At 43.0% G+C, this 21877-nt stretch overlaps 1 protein-coding gene across 2 annotated transcripts in view; it reads right to left on the bottom strand.

The window, feature by feature from the left end:
• Positions 1–1025: 1025 nt before the first annotated feature.
• The window catches only part of GRHL2 (grainyhead like transcription factor 2), a 184497-nt gene continuing 163645 nt past the window's right edge, over positions 1026–21877 (bottom strand). For both annotated transcript variants that reach the window (XM_055116805.3, XM_008975192.6), the window contains exons 15-16: positions 11391–11455; positions 1026–9331 (exon numbers count right to left, since the gene is read on the bottom strand). In XM_055116805.3, coding sequence (XP_054972780.1) covers positions 9217–9331; positions 11391–11455 — 180 coding nt within the window. In that variant the 3' untranslated portion in view covers positions 1026–9216. The remainder of the gene's footprint in view (positions 9332–11390; positions 11456–21877) is intronic.

Here is a 21877-nt window from a genome sequence, read left to right as displayed (position 1 = left end):
GGTTGTAGATATGTGACATTATTTCTGAGGGCTCTGTTCTGTTCCATTGATCTATATCTCTGTTTTGGTACCAGTACCATGCTGTTTTGGTTACCGTAGCCTTGTAGTATAGTTTGAAGTCAGGTAGCGTGATGCCTCCAGCTTTGTTCTTTTGGCTTAGGATTGACTTGGCAATGTGGGCTCTTTTTTGGTTCCATATGAACTTTAAAGTAGTTTTTTCCAATTCTGTGAAGAAAGTCATTGGTAGCTTGTTGGGGATGGCGTTGAGTCTATAAATTACCTTGGGCAGTATGGCCATTTTCATGATATTGATTCTTCCTACCCATGAGCATGGAATGTTCTTCCATTTGTTTGTATCCTCTTTTATTTCATTGAGCAATGGTTTGTAGTTCTCCTTGAAGAGGTCCTTCACATCCCTTGTAAGTTGGATTCCTAAGTATTTTATTCTCTCTGAAGCAGTTGTGAATGGGAGTTCACTCATGATTTGGCTCTGTGTTTGTCTGTTATTGGTGTATAAGAATGCTTGTGATTTTTGCACATTGATTTTGTATCCTGAGACTTTGCTGAAGTTGCTCATCAGCTTTAGGAGATTTTGGGCTGAGACAATGGGGTTTTCTAGATATACAATCATGTCGTCTGCAAACAGGGACAATTTGACTTCCTCTTTTCCTAATTGAATACCCTTTATTTCCTTCTCCTGCCTGATTGCCCTGGCCAGAACTTCCAACACTATGTTGAATAGGAGCGGTGAGAGAGGGCATCCCTGTCTTGTGCCAGTTTTCAAAGGGGATGCTTCCAGTTTTTGCCCATTCAGTATGATATTGGCTGTGGGTTTGTCATAGATAACTCTTATTATTTTGAGATACGTCCCATCAATACCTAATTTATTGAGAGTTTTTAGCATGAAGGGTTGTTGAATTTTGTCAAAGGCTTTTTCTGCATCTATTGAGATAATCATGTGGTTTTTGTCCTTGGTTCTGTTTATATGCTGGATTACATTCATTGATTTGCATGTGTTGAACCAGCCTTGCATCCCAGGGTTGAAGCCCACTTGATCATGGTGGATAAGCTTTTTGATGTGCTGCTGGATTCAGTTTGCCAGTATTTTATTGAGGATTTTTGCATCAGTGTTCATCAAGGATATTGGTCTAAAATTCTCTTTTTTGGTTGTGTCTCTGCCAGTCTTTTGTATCAGGATGATGCTGGCCTCATAAAATGAGTTAGGGAGGATTCCCTCTTTTTCTATTGATTGGAATAGTTTCAGAAGGAATGGTACCAGCTCCTCCTTTTACCTCTGGTAGAATTCGGCTATGAATCCATCTGGTCCTGGACTTTTTTTGGTTGGTAAGCTATTGATTACTGCCTCAATTTCAGAGCCTGTTATTGGTCTATTCAGAGATTCAACTTCTTCCTGGTTTAGTCTTGGGAGGGTGTATGTGTCGAGGAATTTATCCATTTCTTCTAGATTTTCTAGTTTATTTGCGTAGAGGTGTTTGTAGTATTCTCTGATGGTAGTTTGTATTTCTGTGGGATCAGTGGTGACATCCCCTTTATCATTTTTTATTGCATCTATTTGATTCTTCTCTCTTTTCTTCTTTATTAGTCTTGCTAGCGGTCTATCAATATTGTTGATCTTTTCAAAAGACCAGCTCCTGGATTCATTAATTTTTTGAAGGGTTTTTTGTGTCTCTATTTCCTTCAGTTCTGTTCTGATTTTAGTTATTTCTTGCCTTCTGCTAGGTTTTGAATGTGTTTGCTCTTGCTTTTCTAGTTCTTTTAATTGTGACGTTAGGGTGTCAATTTTGGATCTTTCCTGCTTTCTCTTGTGGGCATTTAGTGCTATAAATTTCCCTCTACACACTGCTTTGCATGTGTCCCAGAGATTCTGGTATGTTGTGTCTTTGTTCTCGTTGGTTTCAAAGAACATCTTTATTTCTGCCTACATTTCGTTATGTACCCAGTAGTCATTCAGGAGCAGGTTGTTCAGTTTCCATGTAGTCAAGCGGTTTTGAATGAGTTTCTTAGTCCTGAGTTCTAGTTTGATTGCACTGTGGTCTGAGAGACAGTTTGTTATAATTTCTGTTCTTTTACATTTGCTGAGGAGTGCTTTACTTCCAATTATGTGGTCAATTTTGGAGTAGGTGTGGTGTGGTGCTGAAAAAAATGTATATCCTGTTGATTTGGGGTGGAGAGTTCTGTAGATGTCTATTAGGTCCTCTTGGTGCAGAGCTGAGTTCAATTCCTGGGTATCCTTGTTAACTTTCTGTCTTGTTGATCTGTCTAATGTTGACAGTGGGGTGTTAAAGTTGTGTGGGAGTCGAAGTCTCTTTGTAGGTCTCTAAGGACTTGCTTTATGAATCTGGGTGCTCCTGTATTGGGTGCATATATATTTAGGATAGTTAGCTCTTCTTGTTGAATTGATCCCTTTACCATTATATAATGGCCTTCTTTGTCTCTTTTGATCTTTGTTGGTTTAAAGTCTGTTTTATCAGAGATTAGGATTGCAACCCCTGCCTTTTTTTGTTTTCCAATTGCTTGGTAGATCTTCCTCCATCCCTTCATTTTGAGCCTATGTGTGTCTCTGCACGTGAGATGGGTTTCCTGAATACAGCACACAGATGGGTCTTGACTATCCAATTTGCCAGTCTGTGTCTTTTAATTGGAGCATTTAGCCCATTTACATTTAAGGTTAATATTGCTATGTGTGAATTTGATCCTGTCTTTATGATGTTAGCTGGTTATTTTGCTCGTTAGTTGATGCAGTTTCTTCCTAGTCTCGATGGTCTTTACATTTTGGCATGATTTTGCAGCGGCTGGTACCGGTTGTTCCTTTCCATGTTTAGCGCTTCCTTCAGGAGCTCTTTTAGGGCAGGCCTGGTGGTGACAAAATCTCTCAGCATTTGCTTGTCTGTAAAGTATTTTATTTCTCCTTCACTTATGAAGCTTAGTTTGGCTGGATATGAAATTCTGGGTTGACAATTCTTTTCTTTAAGAATGTTGAATATTGGCCCTCCACTCTCTTCTGGCTTGTAGGGTTTCTGCTGAGAGATCAGCTGTTAGTCTGATGGGCTTCCGTTTGAGGGTAACCCGACCTTTCTCTCTGGCTGCCCTTAACATTTTTTCCTTCATTTCAACTTTGGTGAATCTGACAATTATGTGTCTTGGAGTTGCTCTTCTCGAGGAGTATCTTTGTGACGTTCTCTGTATTTCCTGAATCTGAACGTTGGCCTGCCTTGCTAGATTGGGGAAGTTCTCCTGGATAATATCCTGCAGAGTGTTTTCCAACTTGGTTCCATTCTCCCCATCACTTTCAGGTACACCAATCAGACATGGATTTGGTCTTTTCACATAGTCCCATATTTCTTGGAGGCTTTGTTTGTTTCTTCTTATTCTTTTTTCTGTAAACTTCCCTTCTCACTTCATTTCATTCATTTCATCTTCCATTGCTGATACCCTTTCTTCCAGTTGATCGCATCAGCTCCTGAGGCTTCTGCATTCTTCATGTAGTTCTCGAGCCTTGGCTTTCAGCCCCATCAGCTCCTTTAAGGACTTCTCTGCATTGGTTATTCTAGTTATCCATTCGTCTAATTTTTTTTCAAAGTTTTTAACTTCTCTACCATTGGTTTGAATTTCCTCCTGTAGCTCAGAGTACTTTGATCGTCTGAAGCCTTCTTCTCTCAGCTCGTCAAAGTCATTCCCCATCCAGCTTTGTTCCGTTGCTGATGAGGAGCTGCATTCCTTTGGAGGAGGAGAGGTGCTCTGCTTTTTAGAGTTTCCAGTTTTTCTGCTCTGTTTTTTCCCCATCTTTGTGGCTTTATCTACTTTTGGTCTTTGATGATGGTGACGTACAGAAGGGTTTTTGGTGTGGATGTCCTTTCTGTTTGTTAGTTTTCCTTCTAACAGATAGGACCCTCAGCTGCAGGTCTGTTGGAGTTTGCTAGAAGTCCACTCCAGACCCTGTTTGCCTGGGTATCAGCAGCGGTGGCTGCAGAACAGCGGTGGCTGTAGAACAGCGGTGGCTGTAGAACAGCGGATATTGGTGAACCACAAATGCTGCTGCCTGATCGTTCCTCTGAAAGTTTTGTCTCAGAGGAGTACCCGGACATGTGAGATGTCAGTCTGCCCCTACTGGGGGATGCCTCCCAGTTAGGCTGCTTGGGGGTCAAGGACCCGCTTGAGGAGGCAGTCTGCCCGTTCTCAGATCTCCAGCTGCGTGCTGGGAGAACCACTGCTCTCTTCAAAGCTGTCAGACAGGGACATTTAAGTCTGCAGAGGTTACTGCTGTCTTTTTGTTTGTCTGTGCCCTGACCCCAGAGGTGGAGCCTACAGAGGCAGGCAGGCAGGTCTCCTTGAGCTGTGGTAGGCTCCACCCATTTCGAGCTTCCCGGCTGCTTTGTTTGCCTAATCAAGCCTGGGCAATTGCAGGCGCCCCTCCCCCAGCATCGCTGCCACCTTGCAGTTTGATCTCAGACTGCTGTGCTAGCAATCAGCGAGACTCCATGGGCGTAGGACCCTCCGAGCCAGGTGTGGGATATAATCTCCTAGTGTGCCATTTTTTAAGCCCGTTGGAAAAGCACAGTATTAGGGTGGGATTTTCCAGGTGCCGTCTGTCACCCCTTTCTTTGACTAGGAAAGGGAACTCCCTGACCCCTTGCGCTTCCCGAGTGAGGCAATGCCTTGCCCTGCTTCGGCTCGCGCAGGGTGCACTGCACCTACTGTCCTGCACCCACTGTCTGGCACTCCCTAGTGAGATGAACCCGGTACCTCAGATGGAAATGCAGAAATCAACCGTCGTCTGCATTGCTCATGCTGGGAGCTGTAGACCGGAGCTGTTCCTATTCAGCCATCTTGGTTCCACCCCCCTTGGTGCCTTTTCACCATCCTCTTTCTTGCTGCTTCTGGCTGATCAGAGGTCCCACTATAGAATTCCTGAGTCCCCAAAATCCATTCCCAAGTTTCCAGATCACTATCCTTTTGCACCCCACCTCCTATGAGGGCAGACTGTGTCTAACTTGCCTCTCTCTCCAGCACACGGCAAAACATCAGGTCCAGAGTAATTGAACTGAATCAGTGTAGAGAGTGGGAGACGAGAGCTGGTACTGAACTTCACGACACTGACAACTGTCATCGCCTATCCAACCAGCGTCTCATTCCAGGGAACTGGGTGGCACACATGGCGAGCACCTAACAGCAGGACCGTGGCTGCCACAGGCCAAGGGGGAGGCTGCCTCGCGAGATGTGGAGACCAGCTCGTATCCTCAGCTGGACCTACTTGGACAGCTGGGGAGAGCACCAAGACCTCCTAATGAGGCTGTGGAACACAGTCATGACAACAAGCCTTGGAGCCCATTTCTAATCCCAGGATCTCTCCAGAAGACTCTGCAATGAGCGCTTCCTCCAGGCCCTCACTTCCCAGTCCCTGGTCTAGGCACAGAGGCTGCTGGAGATGCTGCTGGGGTTGAAGTTGGTCAAGGGAGGCTTCCTGAAGGCAAATGTTTAGCCAAGATTTGAAAGCTGTGGACATGTATAGACAGAGAGATAGGAAGATGTAGAAGAATGTAGAAACGCTACTTGTTTGGAACAGAGCTGCTCTTGGGAGATAATCATGGACAGCAGTTAAAGGAGTGTGGGTGGCTCCACAGAGTGGTACCCACCAAGGAAACCCCAGTAGATACTGGGATAGTGCATCCAGGTGTTCACAATCGAGCCAACAACAGATCTTAGGGAGCCTGTGGGTTCCAGGGCAAGAGATTGTGAGAAAACTGGAGTTAGAGCCACATGGTTTCAGCCTCCATGTGGAGGTTGGTGCAGGTGAACTAAGGAAGCAGAAAGCTTTTGTGGGAATTCAAGGGCAGGCGAGTGTGCCTGGGAGTGAGGATGGGCAGAAGCAAGTGAACAGAACCAACTCCCTGCCCAAAGGGACTGGCCAAGAATAACCACCCTGGGGAGCCTGCCGTGGTCACACAGAAGCCCTGGAAGTTCTTCAGCCCTCTTCACATTTAACACTGGGGTGAAGCACAGCAAAGTAACTTTACCAGGAAATCCCTGCTCTGTTGAAGCCCAGGACCTGAAGGCAGGGTGGGCAGCTAGAATTTTCCCACGTCACATGGAAACCTCTCTCCAACAAGGTAAAAATCCGCAACACTGGCTGCACAGAAAGCACCAGACACTGTTGTTTTACTCTTATGTTATGAATATTTATTTTTTTCTCCTTAAAAATGTACAAAAAATAAAATAACTGTATTTATAGTTTATAGATTCCCCCTCTCCCATTTACAAAACTATTAAGTTACATTTACCTTTTTTTTTTTAAAACATGAGAGCAAATTGTACATATATCAATCTCCCTTGCTTGTCTTTAAGAAAGGGCCGTTCATAGCATTTGGCACAAACCCTCTATTTCTGTTGCATTTGCATGATTTTAAATAAGAAGGAAAATAAACATTTGATTTATTTCATGCTTCCTAAGTTTCTGGGCAGGGACATGCCTTACTCTTTTAGAAACCAATTCCAAGATGACATCTGACTGCATTTTTCTGTTGGTCCGAACTTCTAAACACTCATAAAGTTTAAACAATTTGGAGATGTATGAGGAAAAACTCTTGTTCTGTTCAGTTCAGACTTTGTTAAAAAAAAAAAAAAAAGAAAGAAAAATGCTCATTTCACATGTCCATGATCTTCCATGGATTTTTTTAAGCTTATTTGAGTTGAGTTTGATTAATTTAAGGGACAAAAAAGAAGAGGCGGCAAGTTTTCCTGTCTCTTTGGAGTGTTTCGCTCGGGAAATTTTGCTCATCAAAGTTCAGCTAACATACACAGCGGACACATCAAAGGCAAACTGGGGTGCTCCAAGGATGCAGAGGGGAATGGATCGGAAGGGATGTGGCACTTGGCACCACCCTCTGGTGGCACTGGCCTCATATCCCTTGTTGTGGCAATTGTCACCACCATGATTGCTCAAGGACTTAGGAAACATGCACAGCATCTTCAGTTCATCTTCTGCCTTAGGGCAGGACTGGCAAACAGTTTCATAAAGAGGCTGGAGAGAGAGGGGTAGGTTGCCTGTGTCAGGCTGCCAAATCTTTGTCTTTTTCCTACTCTGGAGTCCTATGCCCCAGTCCGAGTATTTGCCGTTGTTATGTCTGCCAATCACGTTTGAAACTATTCCTAACCCTAGGAGCATGGGAAGTGCATAGTACAACATGTATTTCCAACACTGAATTTGTCCATCTCAGAACAGAGCCCCATTAGTACCCTGGAGGGTCCCCAAGCTGCTGGTCCGGGGTGTGGCAGTCAGAGTGGAGGAGGAGGGGACAGACTGGAGCACAGCTGGATCCACGATGCAAACCTTTGGCCCCACAGAAGGGTTAACATGCCCAGAGGACACACAGCAAGGTGCCCCGTCACTGCTGCTCGGAGATCTTCTTGGCCACAGCACCTGCCCTCTGTCCCATTCAATTCAATTCAATTCCTCCGCAACCTCAAGGAGAAACAGCTGAGCTAGAAGCAGCCCCTCCATCCTGCTCTGCATCTAAGGGACAGATGAGGTGGGAGCGCAGGAAGCCCTTAGAGAGCGGGCCTCCAGGTAAGAGTCAAAGTGCTTTACAAACAAATCTGGGCCTTTGTAGAGAACCTGTCCTAGACCCAGGGCCTTGGGTGCAGGATGTGTCTAGCTACCAAAAAGCTAGTGCTTCAGCCCACAAGGGCGAACGCAAACCCCTAAACCTGTCCCCTCAAAGAGAACAGTGGTCCATGATGGTTCATCATTTTGCGATTGTTTAGGGGAGTGTTTTTCGCTTCCAGCTCCCAGGGCATGTAGCAGGAGACCACAGCTTCTCTCTCCCAGTTTCCCTCCTGAGGCTGGTTTCACGGGAGCCAGGTATCTTGGCACATTCTTTCTCACTCACTTCCTTAAAACCCAGCACCCAGGAATGAGGCAAACAATACCCCCTTTCCATCTGGTTGCCCAGGAGGAAGCCCCAGCCTGCCGACTCAGAGCTGAGCTGTTCACAGCTCTCACATGGCAGCAGGCCTTTTAAAGGGCCACTTGAGATGAAGGGCGTGTTTGTAAACTGGGAGGCACAGTACAGTGTCCAGGATTCTCATGATAGCCAAGGAGCTCTGCAGCAGACCCAGCCATAGGGCCCTGATGGCAAACCCCCTGCAGAGGCTCTCCAGAAAGCTCAGGCCGTGCCCGCAGCCAAAGCTGGAGAAGGAGCTGGGGTCTCAGACAGAATGACCTTTCCCACGAGAGAGCGCAAAGGGAAAGTCAAGCAAAACACATCATTGTGAGATAAATGTGGTGGCCTCGGAGGAGAGTCATGCCCATGGAGAAGGAGAGGGGGCTTCCTCTGGGGACAGGGAACGAGCCCCCAGGTATGCCCATTGCAGAGTCCATCTTGGCATCAGCTGCAGTCACCTTAACATCCCAAAGGCCCTCTCCCTAGCCCTGCAAGTCTCCTGAACAGGCACAGAGGCAAAAACCCCCGTTAAAACGGTCTCCAGGTCTGTGTCTCCTCTAGGCCAGTGGCAGTAAACATGCCCACATACCACAGGTAAAATATATTATTACAATATTATAAACACTATGTACAATGCAGACAGGCAGACTTTCTGTGTTACTAATTACACAGTGATTGAATGTCTTCCTGTACAAGGCCTGGTGGCCACTTGCTGGGAACCCTGGAGGTATTTAGCAAGACAGCCTTCACCAGAGCAACCTAAAGGTGTCTGACCAGAAAGTGGGCATCCACCTCTTGCCCCACCTATAACTACTGCACCCAGAAGTAGCTCATTTTGTCCAGCCACTCGGGAGATGTGGAGGGGTGAGAAAGAAGGGATGGGAATTTTTTAGGCTGTTCGGGATGAGTGTTTCTCTTGAAGGGGGAACGCTGGACGGTCTCATCTGGAGCTAGCAGTGGCCTGCAGAGTCCTGGCGGTCCTGGACCCGGGCTCCAGGAAAAGGTGGGCAATAAATAGGAATCCAACAAGCCTAAGGCACCTTCCTGAGGGGCTCAGGCTTCAGCTCCGTGGTAGGTGCCAGTGGATGGCACACCGACAGTGGGGCCTGTCCCTTGCCCCACTCCCCAGCACAGTCTTGTAACAGCAGTTGTGAGATGGGGGAGATGGGTCTCCAGGTTCTGGGGCTGGGGCTTCTGTCTCTCTCAGGGAGGAACGCACTGAGAGCTCCAGCCAAAGCGGATGCCAAACCCAGGGCTAGATTTCCATGAGCGTGACCTTGAAGCCCTCCACCATGCTCTCCATGTTGAGGATGAAGGTGTCCTCGTTCGAGTAGTGCTCGATGATGTTGTCATCCATGTTCACCAAGATGCTGCCATGGAGTGGGGAGGGGTGTGAAAAACAAAGACGCCGTGAACAATGTGCCCAGGGCAAGGGGAGCTCCAGGCTGGGGGTTCTCATAGCCATTCTTTTGTGGTGGAGGCTGGGAGGAGTGGAGGAGAGAGGACACAAGGCAGGGAAAGACCCTCATTCTGTTTTCTTTCCCCAAAAACTAGTTTGAGGAAAGCAAAGCCTCAGTTTCTCAGAACTAACATTCAACCCAAACCGCTTGCATTATAGATGAGTAAACTGAGGCCCAGGGAAGTTAGGAAGCCCAGAATCACAGTTACTGATTACCAGGGCCAGAACCTAAATCATTAGGCTAACTCTTTTCAGTAAACCATGTTGCCCTTGAAAATGCATTTTTAAAAATGCATTGCCTCTGCTCTTAGGAGGAAGAAGAAAACAAGCAAGAATTGCAGCTACCCTTTTTTGAGCATGTAATATGACCTTGTGTTTAGTTCTCACAGCAACTGTGAAGGTAGGTGTCATCGCCATTTTGCAAATGAGAAAACTGACCTCAACAACGTTAAATTGTTTCCCCAAGTTCATTCAGTTAGCACATGGCTGAGCTTGATTTTGAAATTAGCTTTACCTCATTCTGACACTTGTACTTTACCACCTGTGACCTACTCCTGTGGCTAACTATCCCTGGTAGAGTTTTAAGAAAGCCAACAGCTTCCAGAGACTTCCATAATTTCCTTAAGCCAATTTCATGATTTGAAGTCAGACAGATGCTGGTTTGAGAATGAACCACTGACTCTATCATTTTACAGTTATGTGTCAGCAGGCAAGCTGTTTAGCCTTTCAGAGCCTCAGTTTATCCTCCTGTAAAAATAAGAACAGTCACTTAGCTTTAACGGATTGTTTTTATGATAAAAACATTTAGCACAACACCTGATACAGAGCTTGATGAAAGCAAAATGTTATCATCAGCATGTACCGCTGCACTGAGGATTTCTGCTCGGCAATAAGACTGTGAGACACGACTCAAATCTCACTGTCAGTAATACACCCAGCCTACTACATTGACCTCGGCAAGAAGTATAACGTGCATTTTAGTGAATCTTCCAACAAGAGCTCAGGTGGAAAGGGTTTCCTGTCAGAGCCTCCAATCAACCAACAGGACTCATCACTCAGAAAGCCTGAGCTTCCCAGATAATCCAATTTCCTTTATGAAAGTGATCCAGAGAAGAGTTGACTCATCTTCTGCCTTTTGTAGGAAAATACCCCAGAAGCTGAGTCAACAGATACCCTCTCCTGGCACTTCCACTAGCTCCTGTGGCCCCTACTCTTAGACCGTCACACATAGGAAGCCCACACAGAAAGTCAGACGGCAGAACATGGAAGCTAAGCACTTGAGCTTTGAGGACACAGATGGGTTCAAATCTGTCCTCTACCTACTGAACATGAGACCTTGGGCGACATGCTTAAGCCACCTCTGGCTTGTTTTCTTCATCAATAAATCAGAGATAAGAGATTCCACCTCATACAGTGGTGAGAACTAAATAGAGGAATACATGTAAAGTACTTAGGAAGGGACCCCAAACCTACTGAACACCGAGTAAATATGACCTGTTGTTCTTAACAATGAGAACACACAGGTCCAATGATCATTTGAGAACATTTTCTTGATAATTACCTTAGAGGAATCCCCTATGTTCCCAACCATTTTTTGTTCCTAGTATGCCACCCAGAAACCAACCCCAAGGGCCATACGTGATTCCCTATAAACTCCACTCCCTGCAGAAAGGTGACTTTGCCATTCTCCCCAGTGTCCACAGCACCTCCAGACCTCTGTGGTCTTCCTGCTTGTCTTGTCATTGAAATAGGCATCTCAGTTGACATAGTGCCAATGCACTGCCTCCCTCCCTCCCTCTCTCCTAAAGATCTTCCAAATGCAATCTCCTCTGCAATTCTCTGGAAGAAGGACACAATTTTTATGAAAAGTGGGCAACAGACCTAACAAAAGACAGGCATCATTTTATTTTTAAGGCATCATGTGGACTTATCTGATTTGAAAGTCAATTTAAGTTCAGTTTCTTTCTTACCCTTTTTTGCTTTTCTTGTAAAGCTTTGCTATCTTCTCCACGGGCAGCCCATATTTCTCAGATATCTGTAATACCAATAACAAGAAGGCAGATGAGCACAGAAGGACGCCCAACTGGAGGCAAGGGGGAAAGTTCCAATTTCACTCCCTTGGACATTTTCCCAGGGATAGAGTGCTCTTCACTCATGAGTCGAACTCTCAAAACACTCATTTATGAGCCTCTCCCTTTGGATAGACTTTAAATCATTCAACAAAAAACCCAGCCTCATGGGAATTCAATCTATGATAAAAGTGGCGTTCCAGGTCAGTCAGAAAAAGATGATGGACTGTAACTATGATGTTGGATGAAATAGTAGCCATCTAGAAAAAAATTTAACAAGTTATATTGGATTCCTTCTCCACTCCTTACACCAAAATACATTTGATACAGATCAAAGATTTACATGTGAAAGATGAAACCATAAAAGTAGAGGAAGAAACCATGAGTTAATTTTTTGGATAGCTGTCATCTTAAAGTAAGGAAGATCTTTCTAAACAAGACATGAAACCTAAAGAAAAAGGTCAAAAGGTTAATAAAAACAACACAACTTTAAAAATGCAGTACAGAAAAAAAAAACTAAAATGCTGAAGACAAAAAATACACTGGGAAACATTTTTGCAACAGAAATGACAGACATGGAACTAACTTCCTTAAGTTAAAAAGAACTCCTGCAAATCAAGAAAAAGATCAGCAATTCAATGGGCAAAGGAAGAAAAATCCTGAAGAAGCAATTCACGGAAGAAAAATAATTGGACAATGAGCATATAAAAAAATGCACCACACAGTCATAATTTAAAATTTTCAAATTAAAGCAAAGTAGGATACTACTTTTATTTTTATTTATTTATTTATTTATTTATTTATTTATTTATTTTTTGAGATGGAATCTTGCTCTGGTTCCCAGGCTGGAGTGCAGTGGCATGATCTCGGCTCACTGCAACCTCTGCCTCCCAGGTTCAAGTGATTCTCCTGCCTCAGCCTCCTGAGTAGCTGGGACTACAGGTGAGTGCCACCACACCTGGCTAATTTTTGTATTTTTAGTAGAGATGGGGTTTCATCATGTTGGCCAGGCTGGTCTCGAACTCCTGACCTCGTGATCCACCCAGCTCGGCCTCCCAAAGTCCTGGGATTACAGGCGTGAGCCACCACACCCGGCCTATTTTTCAAACTAACAAAAAACTAAAACTTGATAATACAGCATCAGCCAGAGTATGAGAAACAGCAGTTCTCATATTCCATATTGTTACTCTCACATGCAAGAATAACATGCTCAGCCTCTGGGAAAGAAATTTGGCAGAAGCTATTAAAATTTTAAATGCATATTTCCTTTGACCCACATATTCCATATCTAGTAATCAGGTCTACAGAAATACATTCAGATGTACACAAAGATTTTCAAAGCATCACTGTTTAGGATAGAGAAAACTGCATATAACAAACATCCGTTAAACACATTTTAATAATTCACACTTAAAAATCATGCAGTCATCAAAAGAAATGTGGAAAGCCTACATGAATTCACATTAACAAAAATATTCTTAACATATTGAGGAGAAAATACCAAGTTGCAAAACTGTGTTTATGGTGTGATTCCACTTGTATTTTTAAATATATATATATATGTAAGTACATAGAGAATATTTGAAGGACCCACCAACATAATATTAGCAGGGACTACCACTGAAGAATGGACAGAAACAAGGAGATCCTTTTACTTTTTATTTTGAAAAATTCTATTCTATTTATTTTTACAATCATTGTGTTTCACTTTTATAAATATAAAGTAGTAACAGTTTACAGATGGATTCGGGAAAGCCCTGCCCTAAATGTCTTTCATACCCTCTCTACTCCCAAATCAACTCTGTCTGCCCCTTCTGAGCCAGCAGCTGGTGGGGCTCACAGGCAGCTGAGAAAGGTGAAGTTTGAAATGTGGATTATTGGAAAGTCTAGCAGAGGCTGGAAAGAGAGGCTGAAGAGGTCTAGAGCAGAGCTGGAGGAGCTTTGGATCCTAAGAAGAGTTCACTCTACAGAGACTCACAGATTCCCACCCTTCCATCTATCTCACCCCACGGGAAGAACTCCCCATCCCCTAATAAGGCCCAAAGGCATGGAACAGGTGAGCAGAGAACTGGGAGAGCAGAAGGAGACTGGGACCGAGTAGCGGGCCTGACAGACATCACTAATCCATCACTGATGAGATTACCTCACAGTCACACCTGAGCCAAACGAGCCAAGAATGAAAAACAACACATCCAGTGGGGGCCTTTGGACTGCAAAGAAAATTGGCAGAACTTCTGTTGGAGGCATCAATTTGAACAGAACATAAAAGAGCACTTAAGAAAAACAGAAGACTTGTGGAGCACACGCATGCAAAATTCTGATATACAAATATGATTATTGATCTAAACATTTTTTGAAGTTGAGCAAATGAAAGGATAGGTGGTCAATTTAGCAATCTCAATAGTGTCAGAAAATATCAAGTCAAAAACAATTTCAAAGTGCAAAGCAAAAGGATAGAGCATAGATGGAAATCATGACGGAAAAGAAGAAAGACTTGAAAACATCCTCGAACTTCCTGGACAGAAATAGCAAGTTACCTCCAAAAAAGATAAGCCTGGCTTCAGTCTTCTCATCTCAACACTAGAAACCAAATGACAGTGGACAGGAACTCTTACAGACTACAGGAAAAAAGTATTTCACTCCATAAATCCCATACACCAACAAGCTATCTCTCACTTATCAGGGTGAAAGAGCAGTGTATTTCACCCAAATATCTCATTTGAAAAAATACAGTTGGCCCTCAGTATCTCCAGGTTCTGCATTCTTGGATTCAATCAGCCATGGATTGAAAATATTAGAAAAAATGAAAAATAAAAGTACAATGGCAAAAAGTAATATGAATCAAAACAATACAGTATAACAATTATTTGCATGGCCTTTACAATGTATTACACATTATAAAAGTAATCTAGAGATTATTTAAAGTACATGGGAGGATGTGTGTGTGTTACAGGCAAATATCTATGCCATTTTACATGAGGGACTTGAGCATCTGTGGATTTGAGTTTGGGGGAGGTGTCCTGGAACTAGTCCTCCCCAGGACCTCAAGGGACCACTAGATTCACAAAAGAGCCCCATCCAAATAGCAAATGCATCCAAATGGAGATATCAAACTAGAGAAAAGGGAAAGGAAAAAAAGCCACCAGTGTCATGCTGTAAACTTGAGTATATATAGCAGAGGTGTCCAATCTTTTGGCTTCTCTGGGCCACATTGAAAGAATTGTCTTGGGCCACACATAAAACACACTAACACTAATGACAGCTGATGGACTTTAAAAAATTGCAAAAAAATATTCATAATGTGTTAAGAAAGTTTACGAATTTGTGTTGGGCCATATTCAAAGCTATCTTGGCCCACATGCAGCTTGCAGGCCGTGGGTTGGACAAGCTTGGCACATAGGGTCATGTGGACTGCAAATGTGAAATGTATGTGCTAAATATTCTTGAAGTAAAAAGGACAAAGAAAAATCTAATCGTTTTCTAGAAATAAAGCATTAAACTATTTTTGCAAAATCTGGAAGTTGGAAGTTGATGGGGAGAGGGTAGGCATTTCAACTGGCTAATTTTAGTGAGAGGAGGGAAGGAGGCAAGGGAGAAAATACAGCTCTGAAGTCTCATCTCACAGAGGGAGGAGCGGAGCTGGAAGGCACTGGTGGAGAAAATAGTTGGAAGTTTATTTTCAAATAGTAGTGAAGAATTACTTCAGGAATTTGGAAAATTTAGGAAACGTAAATAATAATTTTCAAATTTAAAAGTTGAAATACAACAACTTAGAATCTGACTGCAAAACTAAAGAGAAAGTAAGAAGAAGCCACAAAATGAAATAAATAATAAACAAAAAGATGGAAGAAATACAATCAAGTGTATCAGTTATTACACCAAATGAGAATAAACTTCATTCTTCCAGCAAACGCCAGAGTGTCTCAGTGAGTATAAAAGAAAATAAATAAATAAAGAGAAAGATAAAGAAAGAAGCCCAGCTATACGGTGTTTAAAAGAAAAGCACTGAAGACAATGTGGTGAGTGAAGGATGACTGATGGGTGACCATACCAATCAAATGCAAACAAGGCAAAAGAGGAGTGACAAGGTATAATTTAAGGTTGACGAGGTTAAGAATGGATATGATATAATGATATGATACATGGATATGAATGGATATATGATATAATGATAAAAAGCACTATTGATGGAGAAGCTACAGCAATCATAAAACTTTATGCATCTGATAACATGGCACTTAAGCAAAAATTATTATAGGTAATTGTTACAGATGTAATAATTTTTGCTTAAGTGCTTTGCTATTGCAAAATGAAAATGCAATTATTGTGGGAGATTCACTTGAAAACCTTGAAACAATGCAATTATAGTGAGAGATTTCAATAGACCTTTTTAAGAATTGAACAAATCTAGTAGATGGCTAGGTAAAAAAAAAAGTTTCCAGAAATGTTTAACCTCTTTGAAATACTTCTACGTAACCCTGGCTGTATAGCAGCTCACCATCTCTTTAGAATATCAAATTCCTTTAGCGAATCCTTGAGAAGATATTGTATCTGTCTAAATGAACACTAGAAAGTTTCCTTGAACATCTTAATGCTGTTAATGCTGTTTCCAAATCTGGCGAGACACTCAATAAGGTACAGTTGACATAGCTTTCATCACTCCTCCCCCAAAACGCCGTTTTGAAGAATTTATGCTTTCTTTCTCTCTTCCTCCCATGCCTGGCATCTGCACTGTTTGTCATGTCTCCTGGTGGCCATACTTGCACATGCAAATTAAAAGGGAATTGCCAAGGGGAGCTGGTTCTGCATCCAGAGGGCTCTGAGCGAAGTTTTGCTGAAGGGATGAAGGAAAAAGAACCCCAGACGTAGCCAATTCTCAGGAGTCAGCTCACTACCTTCCCCATTCCCTGGGATTCTAGAATGACCCAGTTAACAGAGCTGGTGACTGGAAAAAGTCCTTGAAGGACAACCTGCTTCCACATCATTTCTAGAGCTGCCATTTCCTCAGCACGGTTGATCTTAACCTGGGGGTCTACAGATGCCCAAACAGTATATATATGAACTTGGATGGGGAAAACATTCATCTTTATTTTCACTAACCTCAAACTGGAATGTAGCATTTTCTTCAAGTATGAACATAAAATAACATTAGCAGTACCTGTGTCTTTTCTAACAATGGAAATCACAGATATTTCATGTCAAACTAGAATCCTGCAGATGTTCCAAAATACTGATGACATTCATTCGTCATACTTTGAAATTACAGTTATTAGTCTCACCCATAGATCATATTTAATGCATGAATAAGGAGCACATGTTTCCTATATCATAAGCATGGTTTTTTATTATTTTGATGATAAATATCAATATAACCAGTTTCCTTTATAATCCTATGTATTTTATTTTATACATCTAAAAACATTATTCTGTAAAGGGTCCATATATTTCACCAGACTGCCAAAGGTATCCATGGCACAAAAAGGTAAGCACCCCGATAAACATTTTTCTGTGTATAAGAGCTTGTTGCATACTCGGAAGTCCTATAGATGACATTATTTGTACCTAACTACCATTCTGACTTCCTTGCCCTTCAAGAGTTGGTTTTTTTTGAACTTTGGTTAGGGTTACTTGGAACTTCTTTTTAAAATAAAATGGAAAAATAAAATAGGGACTTTTTTCCACTCAACATCAACCAGCTTATATCTGTTAGTTCCCCCTGTTCCTAAAGAAAAGTGAATCTGATGCTTGGGTTTTCTCTTTTTGGGGGTTTGATTCCCAGCTCCCCAAAGCATGAAAGGGAACACCTCGGCTCACAAATCAACTGATGTAAGTCAGAACTGGGTAAGGGCATAAAATCTAGGGTAGCAGCGGCACCAGCCATAGCTAGCATTTATTGAGTCACTGGGTCCCCAGCACACAGGCATGTGGAGCTTTGCATCTATTCACTTGCTTAGTCCTCACATCATGACAATGGAATAAGTGCTTTTGTGAGCTCTGTCTCTCAGATTAGAGAACTGAGGCTTCCAGTTAGTAAGTAACTCACCCAGGATCCCTCAGCTAATAAGTGGCAGAGACAGAATTTGAAAGGGAACAACCTGGCAGATGGCTTTAGATTCTCAACTGCTAGAGAAAATGGGCATATGTTGAGATGGTTTGGGGGCAAGACTCACAGACCCCATCCAGTACAAAGAAGCAACTGTACAAAGAAGCAACTGGCAGAAACCTCTGCCTCCAGGAGGGCAAAGTCCTGCTCTCAGTGCAACTCTCAGCATCAAAGGCAGCTTGCAAATGTGCCACCCTGGGACAGTGTTCCCTGCCTGCATGCACGTCAGGGAGATGCGCTTTGCCAAATTCAGAATCCTGGAAAGTGAGACCAGGCAGGATATCATCATGCAGAGGAAGCTGGCTGTCTGTCAGGGGTGGCAGAAAATTCCTTCTGCCCAGGGGCTGGATGAGATCACCCACACAACAATCCTTCCTTCTATGAATGGAAAACTTGTGGCACATGATCGTTCTGTCAGAACAGGGTGATTTGGAGTGCTTGGGTTTTTTTCTTTGTGTTTTTCTTTTTTTCTTTTTCTGTCTTTTTTTTTTGTTGTTTCGCTCTGTCGCCCAGGCTAGAGTGCAGTGGCGGGATCTCCACTCACTGCAAGCTCCGTCTCCTGGGTTCACACCATTCTCCTGCCTCAGCCTCCCGAGTAGCTGGGACTACAGGTGCCCGCCACCACACGCTGCTAATTTTTTGTATTTTTAGTAGAGACGGGGTTTCACCATGTTAGCCAGGATGGTCTCAATCTCCTGACCTCGTGATCCACCCGTCTCGGCCTCCCAGAGTGCTGGGATTACAGGCGTGAGCCACTACGCCCGGCCTTTTCTTTGTGTTTTTCAAGTTGTCTCAACTGAGCATGCATTTTTATAAAAAGTGCATTTTATAAAAAGTGCATTATCAATATTTGTAAAAACCCCAAAGACTTCCTTGACACCCAGGACGATTCTAGATCTTGGAGATATCTCATCAATATGTTATTGGTTGTCTGATGATCTATAATTTTTGGACTTATTTTGTGGAAAGTTCTCTTTGCCCAGAAACGTCATGTACATGATAGGCAGAAGTTACAGACCAGTTCCAATTCAGCCAGCCTTCTCCAGAGGCATACGACAGAACTGCCTGCTCTGGAAGTCAATTACGTTTAATGATTTTTATGTGGAGTTATATGCTGTTCATTCACTGGGGGCGCTTAAGATATACATCAAAAAAGCAGTGGACTCTTGCTTGTAAATGCTGCCTAGGTGGCCATGTTTGACATTTCAGGAGAACCAGGTATGATCCATGAATCGCCTCCACACATGAATGACACAGTTGGACAAAAAGTGGGTGCTACTAAGGCCATGAGCGACCTTTTTCTTTGCAGACATCAGCTAGCTTCATTGAGAGAGAACATCCCTATCCCTTTCTCTAGCCTCTTCACCTTAGGGGAAACACAATCTGTCTCTCCACCTCATAGCACTCATGGTCATTGCCTGTGTGTGTGTGTGTGTGTGTGTGTCTGTTAGACACATAAAATACACTAACAGACACACAGACACATGAACACACACCCAGTATATATTAATTTATAATTTCTGTGTGTTACTTTAAGCACCATGTATACACACTCATTTATCCTCACAACAATCCTATATCCCATTTTATTATCCTCATAATATTATCTCATATTATTATTCTCATTTCAGAAGTGATGACACTGGAGTGTAGAGAGGTTGAGTAACTCGCCCAGCTCAGCTGTCTGACTACATGGGATCAACACCACACAGACTACGTCTTGCCTGATGGCTTAGTATTGCCTGATCTCTTTAGATGTGGTGAGCTGTGAATGGGAATGTTTATCCTTCTTGTGATAACTTTTCAGATGTAAATGTCTCCCTAATTGGGCTTAAGTTGCTTGAGGACTTAAGTTGGCTCTATCAATTTGTGGAGCTGTCAGCCCTTTGGAAACCACCCCCTCTGGACCTCAGTTTCTACATCTGTAAAGTAGTGATGATGCTATTTACCTGCCATGTTCATGGGGATATTATAAAAATCTAGTGTAGCAGGGCATGTGAAGATCACACCACCCACAGCACTCAGTCTAGGGGTATACATACAGCAGATGCCCAATTCAGTCAGCAAAACTTATGCTGAAGGCTCTGGGAATACACCACAGAAAAGAAACACAGCCCCTAATCTCATGAACTTGACATTCAACTGGGGAAGAGAGAAACAATAAACATGGAACAAATATAACTACGTCAAGTGGTGATAAGTGCTGTGAATGACAGAGAACGATGAAGATGCTATTTACGTGGGTGGGCTGGGAAGGCCCATCTGATAAAGCAACATGTGAGCAGCGGCCTGGAAGAAGTGAGCCTTGTCCATATGGAGGAAGGACATTTCAGGCAGAGGGAACAGCAAGTGCAAAGGCCCTGAGGTATGAGTGGCCCTGCTGGCCTTGGGGATTAGCCAGAAGCTACAGTGGCCGGAGATGCTTTATTTGCAAGATTACTAGGTAAAAATCACTAGAAATGCAGATAAAAAGAATTGGAAACTCATCTCACTACCACCATCACCACCACCAAATTCCTTGTCTTTAAGGCAGTTTAAAACCTAATTATAACAATAAAGAAGCCAAATTGAATCATCAAAGTTATGTGGATGGCTTGATTGATGTAATACTAAATATGCAAATGAAAAGAAAAATAGTCTATATTCTCCAAATGATACCAAGTATGGGAATATTTAGTAATATCTGGCTGATAGAGAACTTTTTTTCTTGTTCTAGCTGGGTGTATAGATCTGTAGAGATAATGATTTTCTGGCAGGTGAAATGAAGGTCTGGGGGGTTTAGGACTATTGAATAAGAAGAATAATCCAGAAAAGTGACTCAGCTTGGCATAGATTAAGCCATAATTACATTCCTCTTTGTTGTGGTCAAGAGTTCTTTCCAAAACAGTAAGAGGTCAAGGGTAGTACAAACAAAACTATTCTTCATGGTAGGCATTTTTCACATGTTGCAAGGAAGGAAACCAAACATTCAAAAATGGACGTACTCAAGACTACATAGTTATGATTTGAACCAAGTCAGTCAAGTTCCCCAGTCTACCCTCTCCTCTCATGCTGCTGCACTTGCATTTATGGCAGTGTCCTGACCTCACTCTTACAGGGAGACTTCCTTCTTCTTTTTTTTTTTTAAGATTGGAGTTTCGCTCTTGTTGCCCAGGCTGGAGTGCAATGGCGCAATCTTGGCTCACCGCAACCTCCGCCTCCCAGGTTCAAGGGATTCTCCTGCTTCAGCCTCCCGAGTAGCTGGCATTACAGGCATGCACCACCACGCCTGGCTAATTTTGTATTTTCAGTAGAGACGGGGTTTCTCCATATTGGCCAGGCTGTTCTCGAACTCCCGACCTCAGGTGATCTGCCCGCCTCAACCTCCCAAAGTATTGGGATTACAGGTGTGAGCCACTACCCCTGGCCTGGAGACTTCTTTAATGAAGACAAACTCAAAAATACTATCTCAAGGAAGAATATAATGTCTGCTGAGTATAAGAACAGCCCAATTTTTAAACAGCAGAACTCCAACCTATGAAGTGGCTTAAATTACAGACTCCAGGAAACCCTTGTAGGCTGTAGGAACACTGTCACCATTGCCAAACTGTTCAACAAATCTGCCTGATGTGACACCTTCTGACTCAATCCTAAGTTGCTCGGAAGGAAGGGTGGCAACACTATTCTATCAAGATGACAAATCCACATTTCACCACCAATTGCCAAAAATTATTTTTTTAAAGAAAACTCTTTTTTCGTTTTTTGGCTCCTTATTCTCCAGTTCAGACTTTCTTTTACACCTAAATAACACCTGGCTGAGGATAGGGAGTTGGGTGTTCAGTAGGGGCAATAACAGCAGGTTCTCCAATGGGAAGCAATCCAAACATCCCTAATGTGGAAATAGCTGCATCATCAACATCATTGCCATCATCTGCTCAGCTAAGATCTACTGAATATATGTGTTAAGCTCATTTAATGCTGTTGATGACTTCATTTTATAGATAAGGAAGTTGAGGCACAATCAACCTTTCAATAATTAGTCCAGGAAGAGAGCAAAACAATGTGAATATTGATATGAAGCAGGTGTTTCTATTTCCAAAACAATTGCAAGACTCACACAAGGCATACTTTTACATTTGGAGTTGTGAATTCTGCTGGCCCTGGAAGACTATGAGTTCCTTTCTCAACAGAGAGCATTTAGTCTTCCCAAACCCTTGATGAAGGTGGTAGCCTCGACCCAGGCCAATTCCTAAAATCCGCTGCGATGCGGTTATGAAATAATAGTCTGTAGGGCCACGTCTTGGTT

The sequence above is a fragment of the Pan paniscus genome, chromosome 7 (genome assembly GCF_029289425.2).
Source record: "Pan paniscus chromosome 7, NHGRI_mPanPan1-v2.0_pri, whole genome shotgun sequence".
Classification (NCBI taxonomy): domain Eukaryota; kingdom Metazoa; phylum Chordata; class Mammalia; order Primates; family Hominidae; genus Pan; species Pan paniscus.
Note: the sequence above shows the minus strand (reverse complement) of the source record. Positions and strands in the feature narration are given on the sequence as shown.